Raw genomic sequence first — 22,079 nt, 5'->3', positions numbered from 1 at the left:
GTCGGATGAATGATAAGCCTTCTCGCAAGCTATATTTCATGACCACTGATAGTCACAGAAATAACTTTCAGTCGCAGCCGCCGGATCTAATTACCTGATGGATGTCATGTCTAGTACCAGCACTACGTAGACGAATCGGGATATTTGTAACCCGTGCTATATTTGATACAGCACTACTCATTTCTATTTGTAGCCGCTGATCGCACTAGCATTCTAAAGATTTCGAGGTCCCTCTTGGCGTCCTCAGCCGTTGTTTTAATTGCTTTGCCACCCACCACCATCGCATGCAATTCCTTCATCTCTATTGTGTATGGATCCTCATATGTCCGACGGATCACGCTCTCTTTATACAAACCGTCGACTTTCTCCTGCACATGCATGGTGATAGGCAATCCTTTGATATAAGGCGAGTCGTACTGGACGCGAACCGTCTTGGTCGCGCTATAGACTTCAAAGTGTGCGTCAAAGCGCGGTACAGAGTATAGACCAGACTCATAGGTCACGGAGAAGGTTGGATATTCGAATATAGCACTGTATTTCTGTTAGCAAACGAACTCATCATCCACTGTCAAATCAGGGTTTACGCCTACCTCCAAAACGGCGGTTTCAGATAGGCACCGACCACACCCACCGGCATGCCCAGGGCTTCTCGCATCAAACTCAGATCGTGGGATCCGAGGCCTCCCAAAGCCCTCCAGATGCGAGGAAGAACATCGGAGCTGCTCACTCCAGCCTCCTTCTGCATTCCCTGGCAGACAATCTCCGCTGCGCGTTCGTTTCGATCATCTGTGTCCGCCGGGATGAAATCAGTGGCCCGTTTGGGGAATGTTCCGGACTGCTCCACAAATGTGGCATTGGGTCCGATAATGTCTATTATTGCAAATGTGATAAGCTTATTTACTTCCAACGTCCACCACTGTAGGGGGTGTTCCAACTTACCTCTTACACGGGCGTAGAGGATCTTGTCCATTCCGCCGATCTCGCGAATTGCGTCCTCAAACGCCGGAGCGTATCGTCTCATGTATCCGACCATAACGCGACCCTCTGACAACTTTTCGGCCTCAATGATTGCGTTGGCATCACGATCATTGAGCGCCATCGGCTTCTCAATGAAGACGTGTTTATTGTGGCTCAAGGCGAGGATTCCATGGAGGGCGTGGTATTCATCACTGTTAATGACGAAGACGACATCGACTCTCGGAGATGCGCACAGTTCCTCGGGATCGGTTGTGGTCTCAGGGGCTTCGAGGCCAACAACTTTGGCCTTGCAGTGGGTGAGTGAGGTCCGGGAGATATCACAGAGATAGGTGATTTGGAAGAGGTCGGAGAGGAAATTTAAGGTGGGAATGTGCACCACTTGCGCAATCTCGCCGCAGCCGAGTATGCCGACGCGGACTTTGCGTGCCGTTGGGATAGAGACTGTCATCGTGTGAGGTATCTAGTTTGGGAGAGAGATGGAGGACAACGGAGGGAGAAGGAAGAAAAAGGAAAAACTGTTCATGTATTTATTCCATTCTTTGATTTGATTTGGTTTAATTTAATTTAATGCAATTGCACCGTTGACATTCTAGGTACTAGCTACGCGATAGAGGTCCACTTCTTCTCCCAGGAACGAGCCCATATGGAAGTGAGATCTCTCAATACTCGGGAAAGTTGGCAAAGCGTCACGTGGAGCTTCGCTTGCCCCGATACTCCCCGTCAAACTTGTCAAACAGGAGGCTAGGTGGATACCCGGAGGCAGGATATACCATAGCTAGTTAACTTTATTCCGAAGCCAAGATTAGTCATAAACCAGAGCCCGTAACTAGGTTAACTAACCTAACTTAACTAAGTTAGTTAACTAATTACAAATTGTTAAAGATGGCCACGGTTACCAATTTAGCCCTTTCATTCATTCCATTGGTTGACGCCTATGATCCACGTCGCTGTGTTCCGTCATAGCTCTGTCTGCAGATTCTTGCATCGTTCATCAGACCGACCTAAACCCTAGCTAGGTACGAAGGTGCGGCGAGCGTCCGGCGATTTGGATTTGCCCATATGGCGGAATCAATCCAACGCAGGAAACGACCAGTGCCGCCCAGCACCCAGGCGATGTCCTATCCCAGGAAACGAGCAGTGACGGCCTGCCAACTCTGCCGACGGCGAAAAACCAAATGTGACAATGTCCGTCCTTCGTGCGGCTTCTGCGCGAACCTTGATGTGTCTTGCATCTATCAAGCCCCGGAAACGGATTATTCCTCGTGAGTGACTTGAGTCCCACTCCACCCCCGTGGGCCCAGCGGGGAAGCTCATCGGTCTAGATTCGACCCCGCCGCATTGGTCTTGCTCGAGAAGATGGACTACATGATCTCGCTGGTTGAGAAGAATAATCCGGATCCGTTAGGAGATTCTGGCCTGCCGCCCACAAGTGACCGCAGTCAGAGTAGGAGTAGTGTCGTCGGGGCATGGGCGGCCAACGAAGAGTCGCGAGAAATCCCCTCGCGGTGTAATATTTCGTGTCGAATCTTGGAATGGCCCATTTTCGATGATGTCCAGTTTGACCGAGCACCTGACACCTTATTTACCGGACATGCAAAAGCCTCGCAACAACAGGGTAATCCGAGATCGCAAGGGATTATCGAAGATCATATTCCTTCCTATGTGGACCGATTTCTAACCAATGTGCACACCAAAAACCCAGTCGTAGACCACACCCTGCTGAGCAAGCATGTCCGCGATATCGCCGAAGATGGCCTGGGCTGGGATGGGCTTACCAGCATTACCGTAAGTGGATGCATCTAATTACACACCAGCATGGACTAATTCCTTGTCAGTTAATGGCATGTGCATTGGGCATTATATCTCAACCGTTCCAGCGGATCCCGGTGACACAATTGGACAGTGTCAAAACCGATCTTCCCTTGGCAAACGTGTATTATACTGCCGCCCGAAAGCGCATCGGCCTACTGGACACGACCTCATTACTCTATATTCAGACCACCTTCCTGTCAGGAGTATATGAAATGTATACACTTCGTCCGTTGGCAGCCTGGCACTCTTTTCATACCGCCTGTAGCAGCATGCAATTGTACTTTAAAACAAGGGACCCATTGGAAAGCAGTGTAACGCAAGGCCTGGAGCAGCGGTTGCAGTGGTCATGTTTTAAATCTGAACGGTAAGTTGGGCCTCATGATGACGTTGAGAGATTACTGACCTGGTTTGGTGACAGGGAAATTCGCACGGAGATCAATTTGATCTCCCTAAAAGCATCCAACTGGGACTTGACCGAAGAATTTCCAATGCCACCGCACGAAGACGGAGAGCCTCCTACAGTATTCCCGCTGGAAGAAAGCTGGTACTACTATCTGACAGATATCTCGCAAAGACGGATTCTGGATCGGATACTCAATTCGTTCTACGCACACGAGTCTGACCGCCAATGGCTTCAGGCATCTTCTGATGAAATGACTCGCATTGCATTGGAACTAGACCGGCAAGTGGCCATGGCAGAAGCCAATCTGCCTCCTTGGCTACAATTTTCACAGGAGCTGGGAGATCGCGAGCTGCCCTATTTCATCCATCGGCGATTACTTCACATGCAGGATTGTCTCTACAAACCATTCTTATTTCGGGTAGTACATTCCCACCAGGCCCAACCCCAAGTCGTCGTTGATCTAGCACAACGCTGCGTGGAAACTTGTCGAAAGAACATCCTTGAATCCGCCATCCAGCATCGACACCATGGAAGCTGGTTCGTGGCCCGAGGGGCCTTTCGGTGTGCGATGGCAATGGTTGCTGCTGCGAAAAGCGGCAAATTGGCTATGCCAAATGGCTGGTTCGCATGTGTGGACACTGCGTTGACGGTTATTGACTTTTGGGGGCAAGAGGCGGCCGATCTTCGGCCCCTGGGCCACATTCTCCGCGCCGTATACAGCTGCACAAGGTCCCAAATGGAGAAAGAAGAGACGCGCCACTTATGATGCTGCCTCCCTCCATCCATGGTCGCACCATTCACCCACCCAGTTATAAACCCCGCCAGACGACAGTTCTCTCCTGTGAGAACCGAGCAGTCAAAATAATACGATCACTTGAAGTGCCGACAAATATGTCATATTCGCCTTTCTCAGAGACCCACGCGTCCAGAGTTTCACTCCAGTAGCTCGTGGCATTCCGGTCAAGCCTCATCTTCACTTTTGTTGCTTCTCCCGGCGCTAAAAGAACCTTAGTAAATGCTTTCAGTTCCTTGACCGGGCGACAGGTGGCAGAATGTACAGGTGCAATGTAGACTTGCACAACCTCCGCGCCATGTCGAGTGCCACAGTTCTGCACGATTAGCTGAACATCCGGTGAAGACACTTCCAGATTCGACAGCGCAAAAGTGGTATATGATAAACCGTGCCTACAAGATCACTTAGTTCGTGGATCAACTGGTGACAATCACCTATGTTACATCAGTCGGAGTTTCTTACCCAAAGGCGAATTGTGGCTGCTTCCTCATCTTATCATAGTATCGATACCCAACAAAGATATCCTCTCCATACAACACTCTGCCATCATCGGCGTTGAAGTTGAGAAAGGCGGGGTTGTCTTGCACCACCTTGGGAAAGGTCATGGGCAACTTGCCACTGGGATTCACCTTACCAAATATGACGTCTGCGATCGCATTTCCCAACTCATTGCCGCCATACCAAGCTTGAATTACAGCCTTTGCCTTTGAGACCCAAGGCATTGTCACTGGTGTTCCAGACTGCACAACCACGATTGTATTGGGGTTGGCGTCGAGGACTGCATCAATCAGAGCGTCGGAGTGCCCTGGGAGGTCCATTGATTTCCGATCGTAGCCTTCACTCTCAATCTCTTGCTGAAAGAGTTTCAATATCTGATAAGTGCTCTGAGATAGGTAAACATCGACTTACGTTGAGACCAGTGAAGATGACGACGTGCTCCTGGCTTTCTGCCATCAGGACTGCTTCATTAATTGCCTCTTTTGCATCTACTCTTGGACATCCCCCCAAGCGAGCGCCACCATTTGATAGCGTAGTGGCACCAAGTCGTCGAAGCGTCGAAGTGCGTCCATTACCCCATTCAAGGCGGATATCATATGTTACACCTGCCTGAAGTTCGACAGAACCAAGCTCTTCAACCGTTCCGCTGCCGAAGAAAGATCCTCCCGCTCGTTGCTGGGTGGCATTGTCGATTATGATCTTTCCATTGATGTATAAAAGCGCCGTTCCGTGGCACATGACCCCAAAGTCCCAAACGGCGGTCTTCTCGGGAGTGAGAGACCCTCTCATGGAGGCATAGAAAAGCTCGCACGCACCTGGTGGCTTGTAATCCAATAGCTGGAATAATGAATCGACAATTTTTATCGTTTCTAACGGTTGTCGGTTGTCTGACGTGTGGGGTTGGTTGTAGAAGGTCACCGTGATCCCTAGCTTCTTCACAAATGGACCTAACAACGGTTGCAGTTGATGACCATAGGCACCGGGACAGTACTCGATGTTCTGCACGTATGACTGTAACCCTTCCATCGGCGTCACCACGTAGTAAGGGGTCAGTTGAGCGGATCCGCCTGTTGGAGATTGGAGATAATTAGAATCGATTCCATGTGGGAAAAAGGGCACAAGGAAAATAACATACCTCCGCAATAGATCGCAGCCCTGGAATGAAACCCGATTACTCCTACGCTTTCGACATTCTTCCAAGGAAGCAGCGCATCATTGTTTTTCAACAAAACGATGCTCTCCGATGCTAGACGGCGAAGGACGTTTCGATCTTCTGGGGTATCTCGAACACTTTCTTCGGCTGATACGTCACATTTACTAGCCTGTTTGACCAGTTGGAGAACACTTCGGACTCGTGAATTGACTGCACGCATTGGGAGAGCCATTGCAGAGACTGCCGCCGACAATAGCCTACCTCTCCACTGCGGCGGGCCTGGCATCTCAAGGTCAAGCCCTGCCATCACTGCTTCGCTGGTGGAGTACGTGCCGTACCTATTAATTCTGCCGTCAGTTTGCACGGCCTTTTGCCCGGGCAAAGTTGCGAAAGGGATGATACCAATCGCTGATCGTAGCTCCCTTAAACCCCCATTCCTCCCTCAGAATATTAAGAAGTAGGTCTGGGCTTTGCGAGCAAAGCTTTCCGTTGAGTTTGTTGTAAGCAGTCATGATAGCGTGGGGCTTGCCATGCGCCAATGCCAATTGGAACGGCTTCAGATAAATCTCTCGCAATGCTCTGCTGGTGACTATCGTCTCTAGTCCTCTTCGACGGTCTTCTTGATCATTGCAGACGAAGTGCTTTGGAGTTGCGACCACCCCTTCACTCTGGACACCTTGAATAATGGCTGCTGCTAGCATACCTGACAGATGAGGATCTTCTGCGAATGATTCGAAGCCTCGACCACCAAGAGGCGATCCTGTTCGCGAGTTTGTCAGCTTCCGAAAACATTCATGACTGCGTGTATTGAGCTTACTTTGTATATTTAAGGTTGGTCCCAGCCAAATAGCCGCACCTTTGGCTTTGGCTTCCTTGCCAATTAAAACTCCAGCTTCTTGAATCAGACTCATATCCCAGGTTGCTCCTAGGGCTGTTCCACATGGTAAGCATGCTGCGGGGACACCATTGAAGAATCTAGTGCCTCGAATCCCGTTGGGCCCATCGGACATCCGAATCGATGGGACATTGTAGTCAGGCAAGGGTGTTGTATGCCAGAAGTCATATCCTGCCCGCCCAAGATTGTTAATCAAACAGATCTAGAAAATGGTGAGGAGTTCTAACCTGCAAGTAGACTACATTTCTCTGCCACGGTCGCGTTGTCCAGGATAAACTCAATATCCATCGGGGGCTTTATTTCCGACATCGTCACGATCTTAGCTGGCGAACTTTGAATTTTTCTTGCTTTGATTAGAGAGGGTTTGGGGATGAAGTATATCACCCATTTTGAGGGATTTTATCATTCATTTGTATACTCCGTATATATCTATTCAATGTATCTACCCGACACTCCCCGTGTGGTGACAAGGGGTCTGTGCACAGGACCACATCGGCCCGAACTTAAGCATAGGCACACGTTTGCGTAGGAACCGTAGCACGAAGGTAAACCCTAAACTCTCACTCCATTCGTTTCAGGGCAAATACGCAGCCCTTGAGTATGCTGGACCCAGATAATAATATATTTTCATAGCTATGCAAACTACAAAATGAGCAGTCTGCAGATAAATTATAAGTATTGTGTGAATCATGCTATCAATGCAATGATCAGCCAAAATTCCCTCTATGATTATGAGCGAATTAGTGAAGATAGCTTATACGCGTCCGCAAAATGGCATGGAGTATAGTGGGCTCCTAGGAGTATCCGGCGGGGTCCCAGGAGCAATCTCTGATTGATTGATTAATTGATTTATTTTATTCATAGACCCATATTCTTTCATGAAAGAGCAAGCGCCGTTGCAATACGCAACTCGTCTCGCAGATGAAGGGTACGCAGCTCTGATTTTTGACCCGCGCACCGTTGGTGAAAGCACCGGTGAACCCCGACGACAAGAAAACCCGAAAATGAAAAACGAGGACATGGTTGCAGGACTCGACTATATATCTGCACGTGGCGACGTCGATCCATCTCGGCTCTTCCTAGTCGGAATCTGCCAGGGTGGCCCCGAATCCTTGGATGTAGCGTCCTATGACGGCCGAGTTGTAGGTGTGACTTCGGTCTCTGGATACTATCGCGACCATGAAACCGATATTTACATGATTTGCGCTGGCTGTGTTGCATGGACACCTGGCGCTGACATCGGGTCAATGAAAATGCCCACTCCAGAACAGGGAGAAGCCCTGTATAAAGCGCGGCTTGAACGAGCTAAGGAGGCCCGTGACTTGTACAAAAAGACCGGAGAAGTGGTGTACCAGCCGCTGGTTGACCCGAAGGCCGCTGACCCCGATACTGGGTCCCTAGCCGGCCTTCCGGGACCAGTCGTTTGGTCCTGGTATGGGCCGTGGACACTGAAAGGATTTGAAAACCGGTGCGCGGTGATGAGCGACCTGGACCACTTTGACTATACTACTGTGCCTGGCGTGGCCAAGCTGAACAAGCCGGCGTTGCTGATACATGGGGACAACTGCATGAATGCGGCGGCTGCGCAGCGTCACTTCGATTCCATTCCCACAACTCAGAAGAAGTTGATCTGGGATAATGAGGTTTCCCACTTCCAGCACTACGACCAGCCGGATTGCGTTTATCGCAACATGGGGGAAATTACAGCCGTATTTCCCACCTGGGTACTCCATAGAAGTCCTAAGCAGCTGCGATAATTTCGGACCATGGTTGACAGGACACCCGGGTGTTGGTAAGATCACATGGTCAGCGGCAACTAGCAAGAAGTTGATGGAATATGCTTGTCGTAGGCTGGCGAGGGTGGTTATGGAATTGTAATATGATCACTGAGCAGCTCAGATAGATGATCAGGGGCGTACTCAATGCTACTCAGTGAGCAAAACCGGCGAGGGGATAAGCACTAGAACGGGAGGGAAGTGCCAAAGTGTTATAGGACAAAGACGGTAACTCTATGATTTAGCGTTCCAGTTATCCGTGCCTTTCTGCCCACCCACCGCTTCCGCTCCTGGGTGCGCCCTAAATCCCCGTCATCCCGAAATCCCCGTCACTTTGTATTTTGTATGGCCTCACCATACAATAACACCCCGGCCAGGTCATGACCTCAAGCATCCGAAGGGCTCTCGTAGCCCACAATTGGTCTAAAAAGGTGTCTCGACAGAGAGCAAGAGAGCAAAACCCCGATTTAAGGGAGATTTATTTGCATAATATATCAGATTTTCATTCGTACCACTTAGTGTACGTCGACGAATCTGGGTGTGATAAACGCGGCGGGATCGAGTTTACTAGGGTTCGGCATCCGGAACCGGGGTTACTTTCACCCGTTATAATTATACTGAAAACCCTTTTATAGTGAACTGAGCAACGCCCAGAAATAATCCCTAAAATGTCCTAAATCGCACGGCTTTTGCAAGGGATTGTGACGTAGATGAAATCCAATCTGAGGAAGGTTCGCAAGGATGCTTGCTACCCGCCAGATGCATGACATCATGGTGAGTTGATCCCGCTAATCGCTGACCTAATCGATGATGCCGCGACAGTTAACCATTTAGCCAGAGGATATTTGACCCAAGGCAAGCGACGACAAGCGATCGAGCCTAATCCTACATAAGAGAAAGGGGGAATCCAATACACTCAATACATGAGATACGTCTATATTTTCGTCTGAAGTACCTTTCAACATAAAGAACTACTCTTCGCCGGAAGTATTGAACATCTTTAACATCACTAGCAATGAGACTACTCTCGGAGAAACAAATTGGATTTATATTTGCTGTATTGAGGGTCTTACAATGGGTTAGTGCAGCTATTGTCATGGGGATTTCGTCCTACTTTATTTCGGTAGGGCCACGTCATCAACATGCATTATATTGGGAGATACTTGTGAGTTTGACCAGGTCAACTCACCACTCACGTGTAGTGAAATTGACTTTGCAGTCCGTTATATCCGTTGTTATATTCTTTTTCGTCTCCGTACTATCTTACCTCTTATTTTGGAATATGGAAAGATTTACATGGGCGTACTACGTGGTTTTTGCTGTTGACTATGCATTTTCATACCTGTGGGTCACTCCGGTCCTATATGCTTACTTATGAAAGCTTACCAGCTATTTAGGTGGTTAACAACGTTCATATTTGCAGCCCAGGATTACAATCTTAACAACTGCAAGCTCGGTTCTCCCTTAGGAGTCTCGTGTGCCGTGAAAAAGGCAAATGAGTCATTTATGTTCATTACATTGTATGGACCACAGTTCTCTATTGCTTTTTGCAGAGATACATTAAGACTTGACTAACTCATTTCCCCAAGTATTCTGAGCATGTGTCTCACTCTTTTCCTTGGGAGCCCTCTATCTCCATTTTCTACCCATTCCTTTGATGAATCCCAAGCGCAAGATGCAAATCAATCTGGTACTGCGTTAGAGCACGAGGTTCAGCAAGGCTACCAATGATACTACCTGGAGGATATAGCGTAGTAGAGTTATTATTCAGGCCGCCAGAATTTGCGTATGGAAAGGTAGGCATTTCTACCCTCAGTCGTTTCCAGCTTCAGTTCATGACTTTCTTACATCCACGTTGGAAATCAAAGGCCGAAGCCCTGAGCATGCTACCTCCCACGTGGTGGGCAAGGATATGACCGGAAGGCTAGGATTCTCTACGAACAATGTTACAATGTATTCAGCCGAATTCATTCAGAGTCCACAAAGGCGTTCACGGGGAATATGTAGAGATCTTACCAGATCGTCAGATCCACCAAGTTTCAAGGGACTTGATATATCATTACTGTATTGCTACAATGAGACTGATGGAGATTCCTCTATCCCTTGGCCTTTGTCTTGGCCTTTGTTCTGCTGCAGGACCTTTCCGGCTTCTTCCTGATGTTTCTCTGCAGGTTGCCGCTTTGGTGGACGGCCTATTTAGGCCTTGGTTTCCTTCCTGGCTTCCTGTTCTTCTTCTTCTTCCTCTGTAGAGTCAGATCTCCTAGATTCGCTAGAGATTGACAGATTTCCTCTCTAGGCCTGCTTCCTGCTTCCTTTCTCCCTTCCTGTGCGCGACGTAGATAGACGTCTTCAGGGACTTCGAATCTCCTACTGTAGTAGATACCGTATCTGATTAAATTGACGGTCGATGCCTTTTCTTGAACGATGTTGCTCCAACAAAAGCAGCCGCACTAAATTTCAAGGAGGCCTTTTTGACTAGATCTGGAATAACAATAGACTCTAACCTTTTTGATACTATACACGTGTGTCAATAGGACTCTGTTGCAATAGGCCTGCATCATTATTGCCATGGTCGACCGCATACGAGGGGAGGGGCTGTATATAGACCGCGTATCGTAGGGGCTACGAAAGAACCCGGGAGTGGGAACATGTTGAGAGTCCTGCTCCCATGATTCGAGCTCTTTGGGCTGAGATGTACAGTCGACGTTCGGTGGGCTTTGAGTCATCTCCCTAATCACATGTAGCTTTTCGAAGAGGCACATTAGCTTATGTGGAAGATACCAGCTCCGCAAAGACACCAGCATTCCAGATACACAACATCCTACCAAGGTTACTAGCGTTCTAAATCTCGCCGCGGCCTTCGTGTGCAGTGGAAACGAATATGGGGAAGAAGTAGCGCAGATGAAGGTTGCACGAGTGATAGAGAGGCGGGCAGGCATCTTGCCAGATCGCCATGACGTCTGCTTTTGTTTGGGCTGTTTGCAGAGAAGATTCTAAGAGGCTCCAGGGAGCTTTACTGTATGATGCGGATGAATCGTTTGCTACTGCTTATGCAAGACAAAGCAGCTAGATAGGGGTCTTAAGGCCGCTAGTTAAATCTAGACTAGCGTACTTGGCATTAGGATGTGGGAAACAATCTACGAGTGGAAGAAAGGGAATCTGATTTCGAATCCGGCAGTATAGCAAGCTATGGCCCACAACTAGTAAACTGGCTGCTACGGTGTAAGGATCTAGAATATACCTAGTGTGGTCGGAGGGGCTATATATCAGTTCATAGGATACTACTTTATCATACTCTAAAATATTTCTCGACATTATAAAAATACCTTGTATGATATGTTAAACACTATGATATCCCAAGACTATATACTGTACTTAGCCCTGAGCGCTGAAATACGAAGTTGTAACATATTGCATTTAGCATAGTGTTTTAGGGTAGCTAGGTCGGCCGGGAATTACGTTAACTAACGTAATTCCCGGCCGACCTGGCCACCCTACCCTATTAGAAATTTTCAAAATCAATTATCTCCATCAAAACGCATTGAATTTACTATTGCTGACGATTCTTACAATAGTTAATCTTATGGCCAATCTCCCAACACCCACTACACCTAGGCGGAGCCCTAGTAGCCGGCCTATCTGCCTGAATAGGCAATTCGCCCTACGTATACGATTCTACCTCAGGTGCTTCTGCTAGCAAATCTAGCTGCGTAACTAGCTATAGGCTCTCTTCAACGGTCAAACACTCTTGGCAGGGTATCTGCTTATGCGACCGATTACGCTTCTTGGCGATCTTCTCATTGGCTACGCGTAGATACGTATTCTCCTACGTAAGCAATACGAGGTTATGTAGCGAAAGGTAGTAGCCCTTAAGAATCTAATCTACTACCGATTCAAATAGGCTTAGAGGGCTTTTTGACCGCCGATCTAGTAGATCCTGTATCATACTAGCTTGCTTACGTAGCTGAGTCACCGTCCTAGGCGTTTTTGGTATAAATAGCTAGATCTGCTACTTGGCCGGCTGCTTAGTGGTGACGGAGTTCGTAGAGAGATATTAAGCTTCGAGAGCACTCTTTCTGCATCCATTAGTACTAGGCTACTAGCTACGTGCAGGACGAGACTGGTGACACGTTTGTATCAACTAGTCCATTTGCGCTGACCAGGAACCGTCATCTGCACCGAACAGTGCTTGCTGTGGCCGTGAACATCCTTGCGCAGATGACTGGGGTCAACATCATTACCTTCTACTCCGATACAATCTTCGAGGTAAACCCTTCATCTTGATGAACGATCATTAAATGAAAGAACATGCACACTGATTCCATAATTAATAAACCGATCTCGGCTACTCTGGGGCCTTCTCGCGAATCATCACTGGCTGCCTCCAAATTTGGCAATTCCTCGCGGCCGGCCTGGCCGTCCTCCTCATTGATCGCCTCGGCCGCCATCCACTCCTGATAACCGCCTCCGCTGGTATGGCCATCGCGCAAGCCTGTCTGGCAGGCCTCTCAAGCGATCTCGGCAACAAGTCTGCAGCCGGCGCATCCCTACTTTTCTACTTTATTGCCCTCTTTTGCTTTCCTATCGGTCTCTTCCTTGTGCCATTCATGTACGCCGCCGAGATCGCAACGCTTCTTCGCACCCGTGCCAAGGTGACTGCAATGTCAGCAGCTGCAAACTGGCTGTTCAACTTTGTTCTGGCCGAAGTATCGCCGATCGGCTTTGCAACTATTGAATGGCGGTACTATATTGTGTATGCATGCATTAGTGCCTTTGGATGCATGGTCTTCTACTTCTTCTATCCCGAAACAAAGGGTCGGACTCTGGAAGAGATTGATGAGGTGTTTATTTTGTCGAAGTCGATCTTCGATACTGTCAATATTGCGCAGGAAATGCCATTCCAGACTGATATTCTGGCACATATTGAGGATACCTAGAAGACGGGGGCCGGGGATGAGCATGTTGAGAACGCCAATTAATAGCCTGCTTTCTATACCTGATTGGTTTATTTCCGGTTGGTCCCCTGGCGCCTATGACCTCAACTTTAGATTGTCGATTGATATAACGTGTGGTCGATAGAATTCAGACTATGAATTGAAATATACCAAGAATACTTAGGAGCTATTCCACCAACGACCGTTCACATCAACAACCCGCTAAGCGACGGATCTTAATACAACCGTTAGATCTGGTGATTATATCTATTGTTTCTAGTCTCAGTACAGGCAAGAATTTAACCGTCAATCCCTCTTAGCGATGTAACCACGACAAGGTCAGATTAATTCGTTCGATGTGAACGCTCAGCTAGTAAACCATACATTCAAGAGCAGATTCTAATCTATATAAGGCTTTACTTAGAGAATCTAAACCTTTTTATATAGCTCTAGGGGAATACACTAATAGCGCAAAAGTTTGGGAAACAGCGCTAGTGAATAGGGAAAAGAAAAAGAAATTCCTTTTTTGCAGCCTCCAAAGCTGGGGCCAGTAAATTTCTGTCTCACGAGAGAAAAGCGGAGCGTTACTAGCGTTACTAGGTGGCGAGTCAAAATTCATTGTATATTTGAGGCCTAGCATTTGATTGCATTCTTGAATTGTGATCCGGCAAACAAGCACTTTTCACCATCTCCCAGAATTTCAGCTTCAATATCCATGAGCCGATTGTATTTGACAATTCGCTCCCCACGACAGGGTGCATCGGATTTGATATGGCCGGTTCGCAGCCCCACTACCAGATCTGCAATGAAGTCATCAGTTGTTTCTCCAGAGCGGTGAGAAACAAAGACCCCCCAGTTATAGCTGTAGGCGAGATTTGCTCTGTCAACGATTAGGAAATGCGGTGCGGAGTATGAGAGAAAGGTACAACTCACGCTTCGATTGCCTCTGAAATTGTGCCAATTTGGTTGATTTTCAACAGCATAGCGTTACAGGCGTTTTTGGATCTTGCCATTTTCACATATTCCGTATTTGTGACGAGCAGGTCATCACCGACCAGTTCGACTAGACAAACCTTGTTGAATTCTGTCCAACTGTCCCAGTCATTCTCCGCAAAAGGGTCTTCGAGTAGGATGATGGGATATTTCTCCAGTAACGATTCGTAGAGAACCATCAGTTCCTTGGGTGTTTTTATGTTCGGTGATTTTTTGAAGCCAAGGCCGTATTTACCCTCCCGGAAGAACTCACTGGAAGCAGGGTCGATCGCAAACTTAATCTTGCCACTATATCCAGCACTTGATACTGCCTGCACTAATAGATCTAATGCCTCGTGGGGTTCCGAAATTGGAGGAACGAAGCCTCCTTCATCTCCAATTCCGATGGCTTGATATTTGTATACTATCATCAGCATCTGCGGACGAGGCCAAAAGTTAGGAAAGACTCACCAGCAGATCCAAAGTTCTCAACAATGACCTTTTTCAGATGCTGGTAGACCTCACTGCCCATTTGGACAGCTTCAGCCATCGAGGCCACGCCAATTGGGGCAATCATGGTTTCCTGGAAAGCCATACTGTTTCCTGAATGCACCCCACCATTGATGACGTTAAAGAAGGGAACAGGTATGACAAATGGCTTTTTCCCACCAGCTTCCCGCCTAATAAATTCGTATAAAGCAACACCCTAGAGAAATGAGATCGGATGATGATAAGGACATTGAACGTTAGACTCAAGAATTTCCACGTACCGAATGTGCTGCACCAGCCCTGGCACAGGCCATACTCACGCCTAGGATCGCATTTGCACCAAGCTTGGCTTTATTTTTCGTCCCATCAAGAGCTTTAAGAAAATGATCAATTTTCTTCTGATCGGTATCAACCCTGAAGTCACTCATGACTAGCTCAGGGCCGATGACATTTTCGATGTTGGAAACAGCTCTCTTTACGCCCCGGCCGCCGTAGGCAGAATCGTCACCGTCTCGTAGTTCGACAGCTTCGTGAGTACCAGTCGAGGCCCCGGAAGGAACTATCGCACGAAATATTCCAGTTCCGGTGTGAGGACAAGCCTGCTTGGGACTCCTGGCTCGGTGTCTTCTCACCTTTTTCAGTGGTGAGCTCAACTTGAACTGTTGGATTGCCTCTCGAATCCAGCCTCTGGGCGGCATGAAGAGAACTGATCATTGCGGGATGATTTGATGCTCAATTAGAGAATTCAAAAAAATAAAATAAAATACGCGCTTTAAGATGAAACGGGCGGTCGTGGTCGGCTGACAGACAAGATTAATGAACCTGCCTACTATCCATTCAACAATGACGTATTAGGTAGAATACGATTAGCTAACTAATCAAAATCAAAAAGGTTCCGAAGCTCATGAAGTCAGTTAGTCCATTCCAAGCTTTACCCGCAGTGTCAAACTGTCCGCTCAGAGGAGCGGCAAAAATCTTCATGCTTCTATGAAGGCACCTAGCCCATGACATGGAAATATCCCTCACGTAACGGTCGATACCGGATATTTTGTAATCCCGATGCCGGAAACCGGAGTTTCGCATGGTTACAGTGGCAGTGCAAAAGTTTGAAACTATTTCTCTTACTGCCAAGACTTTTCTGCCAGATAAAAACTCACAATGCAGCCAAATTTCAACCACAGCAGCCTGATATTTTGTATACTACGCCTTCTGCCTCAAGATTACCTATACCCTGTGAGGCGTCGTACCGATAATTACCTAAAATATAACGGGTCGCACGTTGGAAGTAGGGTGTATTGGGGGGTAGGTAATAGGCAGTGAGCGATAGGCGGTGAGTGGGAAATAGTTTCAAACTTTTGCACACCCACTGTACGTACATGAATTGGACCGAGAAATCGGTAATCTCAGTAAAGGCGGATAGAACAGTCTCTGAAAGGCGACCTGCTCTACGGTAGCACCAACGCGCAGGGAATGCTTGCCTGGAGAAACATGAAATGAATCAGGCTCCAGCAAATATGCCTAGTAACAAATATCTCATATATTTACCAGGGAACTAGAATCAAGAGTGATGAAAGAAAATTGGTGAAAGACAGATAATATCAGATCCTCCATGAGTGACAAATCAGTGATGTGAAATCCTCGAAAGGCGCTGTTCTAAAGAAGGATGGCGTGCTATTTCATCTTCGGTGAGCCTCTCGACAGGCTCAGGGGCTGCTACTTCGCTTAAGTTCCCGTAATAGTCACCTCTGGAGTTTGCATATCCTTGTTCCAGAGATGGATGTCGTGCCAGTTCTGCGTCTGAGAATCTTTCAACAGGCTCGGGAGCTGCGATCTCACTAAGCGCTGCATAAGGATCATCTTCCGGATCCTCATGCTCTTGCTGGAAATTTGAGGTTTCATTCGTATGCGCGTCTGCGTGCTCATCTTGTGGGCGGTATGACGACTCCGTATGCCTGGAGTGAGAACATCGGCGTGCAACAGCATTGAAAAATGATCGGAGATTCTGAAAATAGGCCATTCTGTCACCAAATGTCCAATAGGTGGGTCGTTGGAATATTTAATGCTTTCTAACGCCTTCTAACGCCTCGTGTCCCGACAACCTATGACGAATCCACTTGCCTCATCCCGCACCTACCGGCTTTGCCGGCTATAGGAATCCATTTCCCGACCTAAAAGCTAGGTGAACGTGGACAGACGGGACGGCATACTCGTGAGATTATCTTTCAGGATCTAACTAGAGCTCAGCCCGCACATCCAAAGCAGTGAGATATTTATCGATTGTTATGAACAGAAGAATGATTCATCGGAGAAGAACCTTAGCGTACACGCTGTTTTATAAGGCGGGAGTAAAACAATGTGTGTTTTTCCCACAAAAGATTACGTAATCCCTTGCCGACTGGAAACGCAAGTCATGCGGAACACACCTATAATACAGTGGCGCTACTAAAGTCTGTGACACCCGTCACACCCCTGGGTTAACCGCCCTTTTCTGCTAATAATTCTGCCGTACTAAAACCTTCAAAAAATCATGATCAAATTAATTCAATAACTAATACTTAGTATACCAGCTATCAGATACAATAATTACCTATACCCTACGTGGTATACTCTCTAATAGATTCTCTAATACACCAAGATCGATTGACTACTATACCTCCTGCGCTATATTAATTAAAACAGTAAGGGTAGTATCGTTATTTAGTATATATAGTAAATTAGGCCGAATCTTATGGATCTTTTACTTAAGTATAGTCTAAGGTTCTTAATTGGATTAAGATCTAGTAAGCAAGGCGGCTAAATTATAATCTTACGGTCTAGATCTACTATAAATTCACGTACGATCTATACTGTAAAAGGAGATCTTTCCGCAAATCTTTTAGGAGATCTTCCTACATGTCTTTTAGGATGGTTTGGTTTTGTATGGGGGACCAATCAAACTATCGCTTTCCGGTAACGCTTCGGGCCGGTTTAGGTCTTGCTAAGTATGTTATATGAACCTTTAAGCACTTACCAAGGCTTACTGATCATCATGTGATAGCACTAAGCAGTTCAGTGAGTCTGATTCCTAGACTGAAATTTACTCAGTCAGTCTGACTCTGAGCGATAGCTTCGGGTAACCTCCCCGGAGTGGGCCTTTCTCGCTGTGCAGTGGTGTTTCATAAGTTTTCGTCCACCTGGGGATGACATAATATTTTGCCGACCAAATAATCTTACTATTTCCTGCATTATCTACCCAAATTTAACGTTTCCAAGGAGATGGATAGAGAGCAACGTTAGAATTTGAATGAATTTAATTATAAAAAAAACCCTAATGTGACTTTTATGATACGTTGTAGACTATGTACTCAAGTTCGCACAGAAAGCGGAAGACTAGGCAGTATGCCGAGGGTGGACGAATATGGAACTCCACTGTACGTACTCCATCCGTGTTTATTCTACGGCTGGGAACGGACTTTACCGACGAGAAGGAAATGACAATCGCTTGAATTGCACCCCAAGTCTCGATCTGCTCAGAGATCCTATGCTCAGCATGTCCCGTAAACTATGCGAGGACAACGGACCTCTCAGAAATATAGAGAGTTTGAAATCCCGCGGTCCTGCGTCCTTTCACACCTGCCAGAGGGGGAATAGTTTACCACCATCATAATAGGAGTTTACTAGCTATCTAACCCGCGATCTACAGAAAGGGAAACGTACACAAAGACAATAAAGGAATGGTTAAGATATCCCTCGGCAGGAAGTCGATTCCCGACTGTCCCAATAAGGTCGCGCCAAGCCTTAAACCTCCTAGATTCTTAGAGCTTCACAGGACCACTATATATTAGCCGCCTCCGACCCAGAACTGTGATTGCCGGATCGGCAACGGAGATCGCCATATTGGCAATGGTTGCGGCTTCAATGGGCTGTTCGGGTAACGACGACCCGAGAGTGGAGCAAGTACCCCGCTGTTTACTTTGGCTATGTCTGAAGCGGGGAGTCTTGGATGAGAACGCGAATCTTCGTATAGAGAGGCAGCTTTCGGATTGAAATGTAGGCGAAGATCCTTCACCCTCTCACTGTGCGATTTTCAGGATCTGTGGTGGTTGCGCATTCCCATCATGTCCGAAAAGCCCCTGGTCGAATTCGAAGCTTCGACTGGCCTTCTCAATCTTGTCGGTGCACCTATCATAGCCGACCCGGCTGATTTTACCGGCATTCATCATGCAGCACGAGCATTAGCTGAGGATTTTGGTCGAGTAACGCGAGGCAAAGAAAATCCGTTTGAATTAGTACCACAGGGCAGCTTACAAGCACCAACCGCCATTATCATCGGATGCATTGAATCATGCTGGATGATTCAGGGGCTCCAAAATCAGGGGAAGATCGAAACTGCTCCTATTAGGGGCAAATGGGAGTCATTCATCACTTGTGTCATTGATGACCCACTACCCGGATGTGCTAGGGCTTTTGTCATTGCTGGGAGTGATAAGAGAGGGGCGATATTTGGGGCATACACCCTCTCAAGGCAGATTGGAGTATCCCCGTATGTCCGAATCCTGTCCCTTCATGCAACGATTCCACTGACATGCTATTATAGATGGTATTGGTGGGCAGATGTCCCTGCAAAGCACCATCGAGAGATATATGCACGACCGGTACATACTATCCAGGGTGAGCCGAGCATACAATTCCGTGGAATCTTCCTCAATGACGAAGCACCTGCACTCACAGGATGGGTGTTGGAGAAGTTCAGCAAATATAATACTGTCTTCTATAAGAAAGTCTATGAGTTGCTCCTGCGCCTCAAGGCCAATTTCATGTGGCCGGCAATGTGGCCGGGATATCCAAACCCCGGTGCTGTATTCTTCATTGACGACCCAGAAAACCAGCGTATAGCCGACGAATACGGAATTTGCATTTCAACTTCTCATCACGAGCCAATGCAGCGTGCTTCGACCGAGTGGTTTCAAGAATATGCGGATGGAACGTGGAACTGGCTTACACACCGCGATGAAATTGTCGAGTTCTTCCGCAAAGGGGTGCAGCGTGCAAAGAGTGTAGAATCTTACTTCACTCTGGGGATGCGCGGCGAATATGATAAGCAGATGGTTACCGATGATCCTGGCGCCGTTTTGCGAGATGTGATTCGAGAACAGCGAGCTATTTTCAAAGAAGTACATGGCCGCGAGGATGCGGTGCCTCAGGTGCTGGCACTGTACAAAGAGGTGCAAGATCTGTACGAGGCTGGCGAGTTTACAGTGCCAGAAGATGTGACGTTGTTATTTGCGGATGATAACTTTGGATCTCTGCGGCGCCTACCATCGGGCTTGGAGGAAAAGAGATCCGGGGGTGCAGGAGTAAGTATCCCGACTGCCAGCGCAATCTCCCGAAGAACATACGAAGAGTGTAGAAAATTTGAAACGCCCACAAAATTTCCGGGGATATGAACCTGGAGTGGCTAACGTCTTGACTAGATATACTATCACTTTGAATACGTCGGCGCACCCCGAAGCTACAAGTGGATTAACTCGAACTCATTGGTTTGTGACAATTCGCTAGAATATACGAAGTTGGATTCCAATTGACTAATGGGACATGAAACAGGGCAAGGTTTATCACCAGCTTTCCCAGGCGTACCAACGAAATGCGCGGAAGATCTGGGTCTTTAATGTCGGCGATATCAAGCCAATTGAGGTCCCCCTTACGTTTGCGATGGAGATGGCGTGGGACATTGGCTCGGTTCACATGAACACTATTCCTGAATTCCTGGAAAACATTGCGACTAGTTACTTCGGATCTAGTTTGAGTTCGGAAATTGTCTCCATCTTGCATGAACATGATCGTCTTGTCCGCATACGAAAACACGAGCATATTGATCCAGAAAGCTTTTCGCTGCTACACTACAATGAAGCCGACAATATCGTTACCCGGTGGCAGAAGTTGGAAAACAGAGCAGAATCAGTGTACAAGCAAGTATCCGAAGAGCAGAGACCGGCTTTCTGGCAGCTTATCGTTCACCCAGTCAAGGCTAGCTCTATCTTCGCCGAATTAAGAGTGGTTCAAGCTCGAAATCAGCTCTATGCGCGGCAGCGACGCAATACAGCGAACAAACTCTTGCGTCGGGCGCTTGATCTTTTCGATTCAGATTTCAAGCTATCCCAAGAGTTTCACTCCCTTCTAGATGGAAAGTGGAATTACATGCTATGTCAACCACACATGGGCTATGGAGATACCTGGCACGCGCCTTCACGGGATGCCATTTTCGGGCTAGCATACGTGCAGCGAAATCAAAACAGCAACATCATTGTTGGACAGATGGGAGTTGCGGTGGAAGGTCATGAAGGTGTCCGAGCTGGGCGAATCAACGAGGAAAGTGAGCGCACGCATCCTAGTCGACGGGACCTAGTTCCAGGACTCACGCTTGGGCCAATGAGCCGCTATGGTCCGACTAAGAGATGGTTTGACATCTTCACTAGAGGAACGCAGATCATTCACTGGAGTACCTCTGCTCCTCATTCATGGATCAAACTCTCAGAAACAGAGGGGACCTTGTCTCCTGACGGGGATGATGTGCGTATCTGGATCACAGTTGACTGGGATCAAGTGCCGACACAGATTGATGAGGAGATTTTGATCAGTGTTGCGTCCAAAGAGGGAGATTTTGAACATGTTCATTTACCTATACACCACCACAGAGTGCCACGATCCTTCCGTGGCTTCGTCGAATCAGACGGCTGTGTATCTATACCCGCGTCAGGGGTTGAGGTGAGGGCGCCGTACCAGCATCATCCAGAGCTAGGCCGGTTAAGCGAGGGGTCGGTGACTATTGCGACTTCCTTCGAAGAAGAGACTTCTCTGCCATTCATTGAGTACCCGATCTACGTCTTTTCAGAGTCCACTTCGCCAATCTTGACATTGATCTTCAATATGACTCTTGAGATCGACCCTGCGAATCTGATGTCCTACGAGATTGCAGTTGACAACGAGCCCATGAGTTGGCACCTGGCGCTACCGAAATCCCATGAGAAGAGAGATAAACTCCCAGCTGAAGGCTGGCTGAGTGCTGTCATGGATTGCGTTTGGAAACGGGATCACGTCGTCACCAAGCTTGACCCAGGTGCTCACACCATCCGAATCAGGCTGAACCATCCAAATTTGCTACTTGAAAGAATCATGCTGGACTTGGGTGGCGTGAAGGAATGCTACCTTGGACCTCCGTCCAGCCAGTTTGTCATTTAGACAGCAATAAATATGACTCATTCGCTACTTGGGCCAACCGCCACCAATAGAAATTATACAATTCATACAGTGCGTTGTGCAAAATATACACTTGTCTCAAATATGTGCAAATAACTCCCACCAAAAGAAACGAAAACATAGGTATCGAAATCATGAACG

General features: G+C 47.6%; 8 protein-coding genes across 8 annotated transcripts; 5 read left to right on the top strand and 3 right to left on the bottom strand.

Annotated features, from left to right (window-relative positions):
- Positions 1–173: 173 nt before the first annotated feature.
- Positions 174–1,426, bottom strand: N7458_007357 (Gfo/Idh/MocA family protein; the record flags this gene model as incomplete). The annotated part of the gene is made up of 2 exons (XM_056910739.1): positions 174–531; positions 591–1,426. 2 exons carry the CDS (start codon positions 1,424–1,426, stop codon positions 174–176), a joined length of 1,194 nt encoding a protein of 397 aa, XP_056763565.1.
- Positions 1,427–2,037: 611 nt separating this feature from the next.
- Positions 2,038–3,959, top strand: N7458_007356 (uncharacterized protein; the record flags this gene model as incomplete). Its single annotated transcript, XM_056910738.1, has 4 exons — positions 2,038–2,240; positions 2,301–2,763; positions 2,814–3,154; positions 3,209–3,959. The coding sequence occupies 4 exons, from the start codon at positions 2,038–2,040 to the stop codon at positions 3,957–3,959; spliced, it is 1,758 nt and encodes a 585-aa protein (XP_056763564.1).
- Positions 3,960–4,002: 43 nt separating this feature from the next.
- N7458_007355 (beta-glucosidase) lies at positions 4,003–6,734 on the bottom strand (the record flags this gene model as incomplete). Its single annotated transcript, XM_056910737.1, has 6 exons — positions 4,003–4,378; positions 4,449–4,840; positions 4,896–5,551; positions 5,620–5,975; positions 6,040–6,397; positions 6,455–6,734. Coding segments are annotated over 6 exons (2,418 nt in total), but the record flags the coding sequence as incomplete, so codon positions are not given.
- A 676-nt stretch (positions 6,735–7,410) lies between these two features.
- N7458_007354 (alpha/beta hydrolase) lies at positions 7,411–8,289 on the top strand (the record flags this gene model as incomplete). Its single annotated transcript, XM_056910736.1, has 1 exon — positions 7,411–8,289. The coding sequence occupies one exon, from the start codon at positions 7,411–7,413 to the stop codon at positions 8,287–8,289; it is 879 nt and encodes a 292-aa protein (XP_056763562.1).
- A 1,033-nt stretch (positions 8,290–9,322) lies between these two features.
- N7458_007353 (MARVEL domain-containing protein) lies at positions 9,323–9,882 on the top strand (the record flags this gene model as incomplete). The annotated part of the gene is made up of 2 exons (XM_056910735.1): positions 9,323–9,651; positions 9,705–9,882. 2 exons carry the CDS (start codon positions 9,323–9,325, stop codon positions 9,880–9,882), a joined length of 507 nt encoding a protein of 168 aa, XP_056763561.1.
- A 2,900-nt stretch (positions 9,883–12,782) lies between these two features.
- Positions 12,783–13,244, top strand: N7458_007352 (Major facilitator superfamily domaingeneral substrate transporter; the record flags this gene model as incomplete). Its single annotated transcript, XM_056910734.1, has 1 exon — positions 12,783–13,244. The coding sequence occupies one exon, from the start codon at positions 12,783–12,785 to the stop codon at positions 13,242–13,244; it is 462 nt and encodes a 153-aa protein (XP_056763560.1).
- Positions 13,245–13,874: 630 nt separating this feature from the next.
- Positions 13,875–15,416, bottom strand: N7458_007351 (enolase; the record flags this gene model as incomplete). The annotated part of the gene is made up of 5 exons (XM_056910733.1): positions 13,875–14,121; positions 14,175–14,622; positions 14,685–14,919; positions 14,984–15,261; positions 15,335–15,416. The coding sequence occupies 5 exons, from the start codon at positions 15,414–15,416 to the stop codon at positions 13,875–13,877; spliced, it is 1,290 nt and encodes a 429-aa protein (XP_056763559.1).
- A 3,383-nt stretch (positions 15,417–18,799) lies between these two features.
- N7458_007350 (glycoside hydrolase family 115 protein) lies at positions 18,800–21,920 on the top strand (the record flags this gene model as incomplete). The annotated part of the gene is made up of 4 exons (XM_056910732.1): positions 18,800–19,224; positions 19,279–20,038; positions 20,156–20,221; positions 20,286–21,920. 4 exons carry the CDS (start codon positions 18,800–18,802, stop codon positions 21,918–21,920), a joined length of 2,886 nt encoding a protein of 961 aa, XP_056763558.1.
- Between the last annotated feature and the right edge of the window lie 159 nt (positions 21,921–22,079).

Source organism: Penicillium daleae, assembly GCF_028827525.1.
Source record: "Penicillium daleae strain IBT 16125 chromosome Unknown utg000007l_segment0_segment0, whole genome shotgun sequence".
Taxonomy (NCBI): Eukaryota; Fungi; Ascomycota; class Eurotiomycetes; order Eurotiales; family Aspergillaceae; genus Penicillium; species Penicillium daleae.
This window is presented reverse-complemented; position numbering and strand designations above follow the sequence as displayed.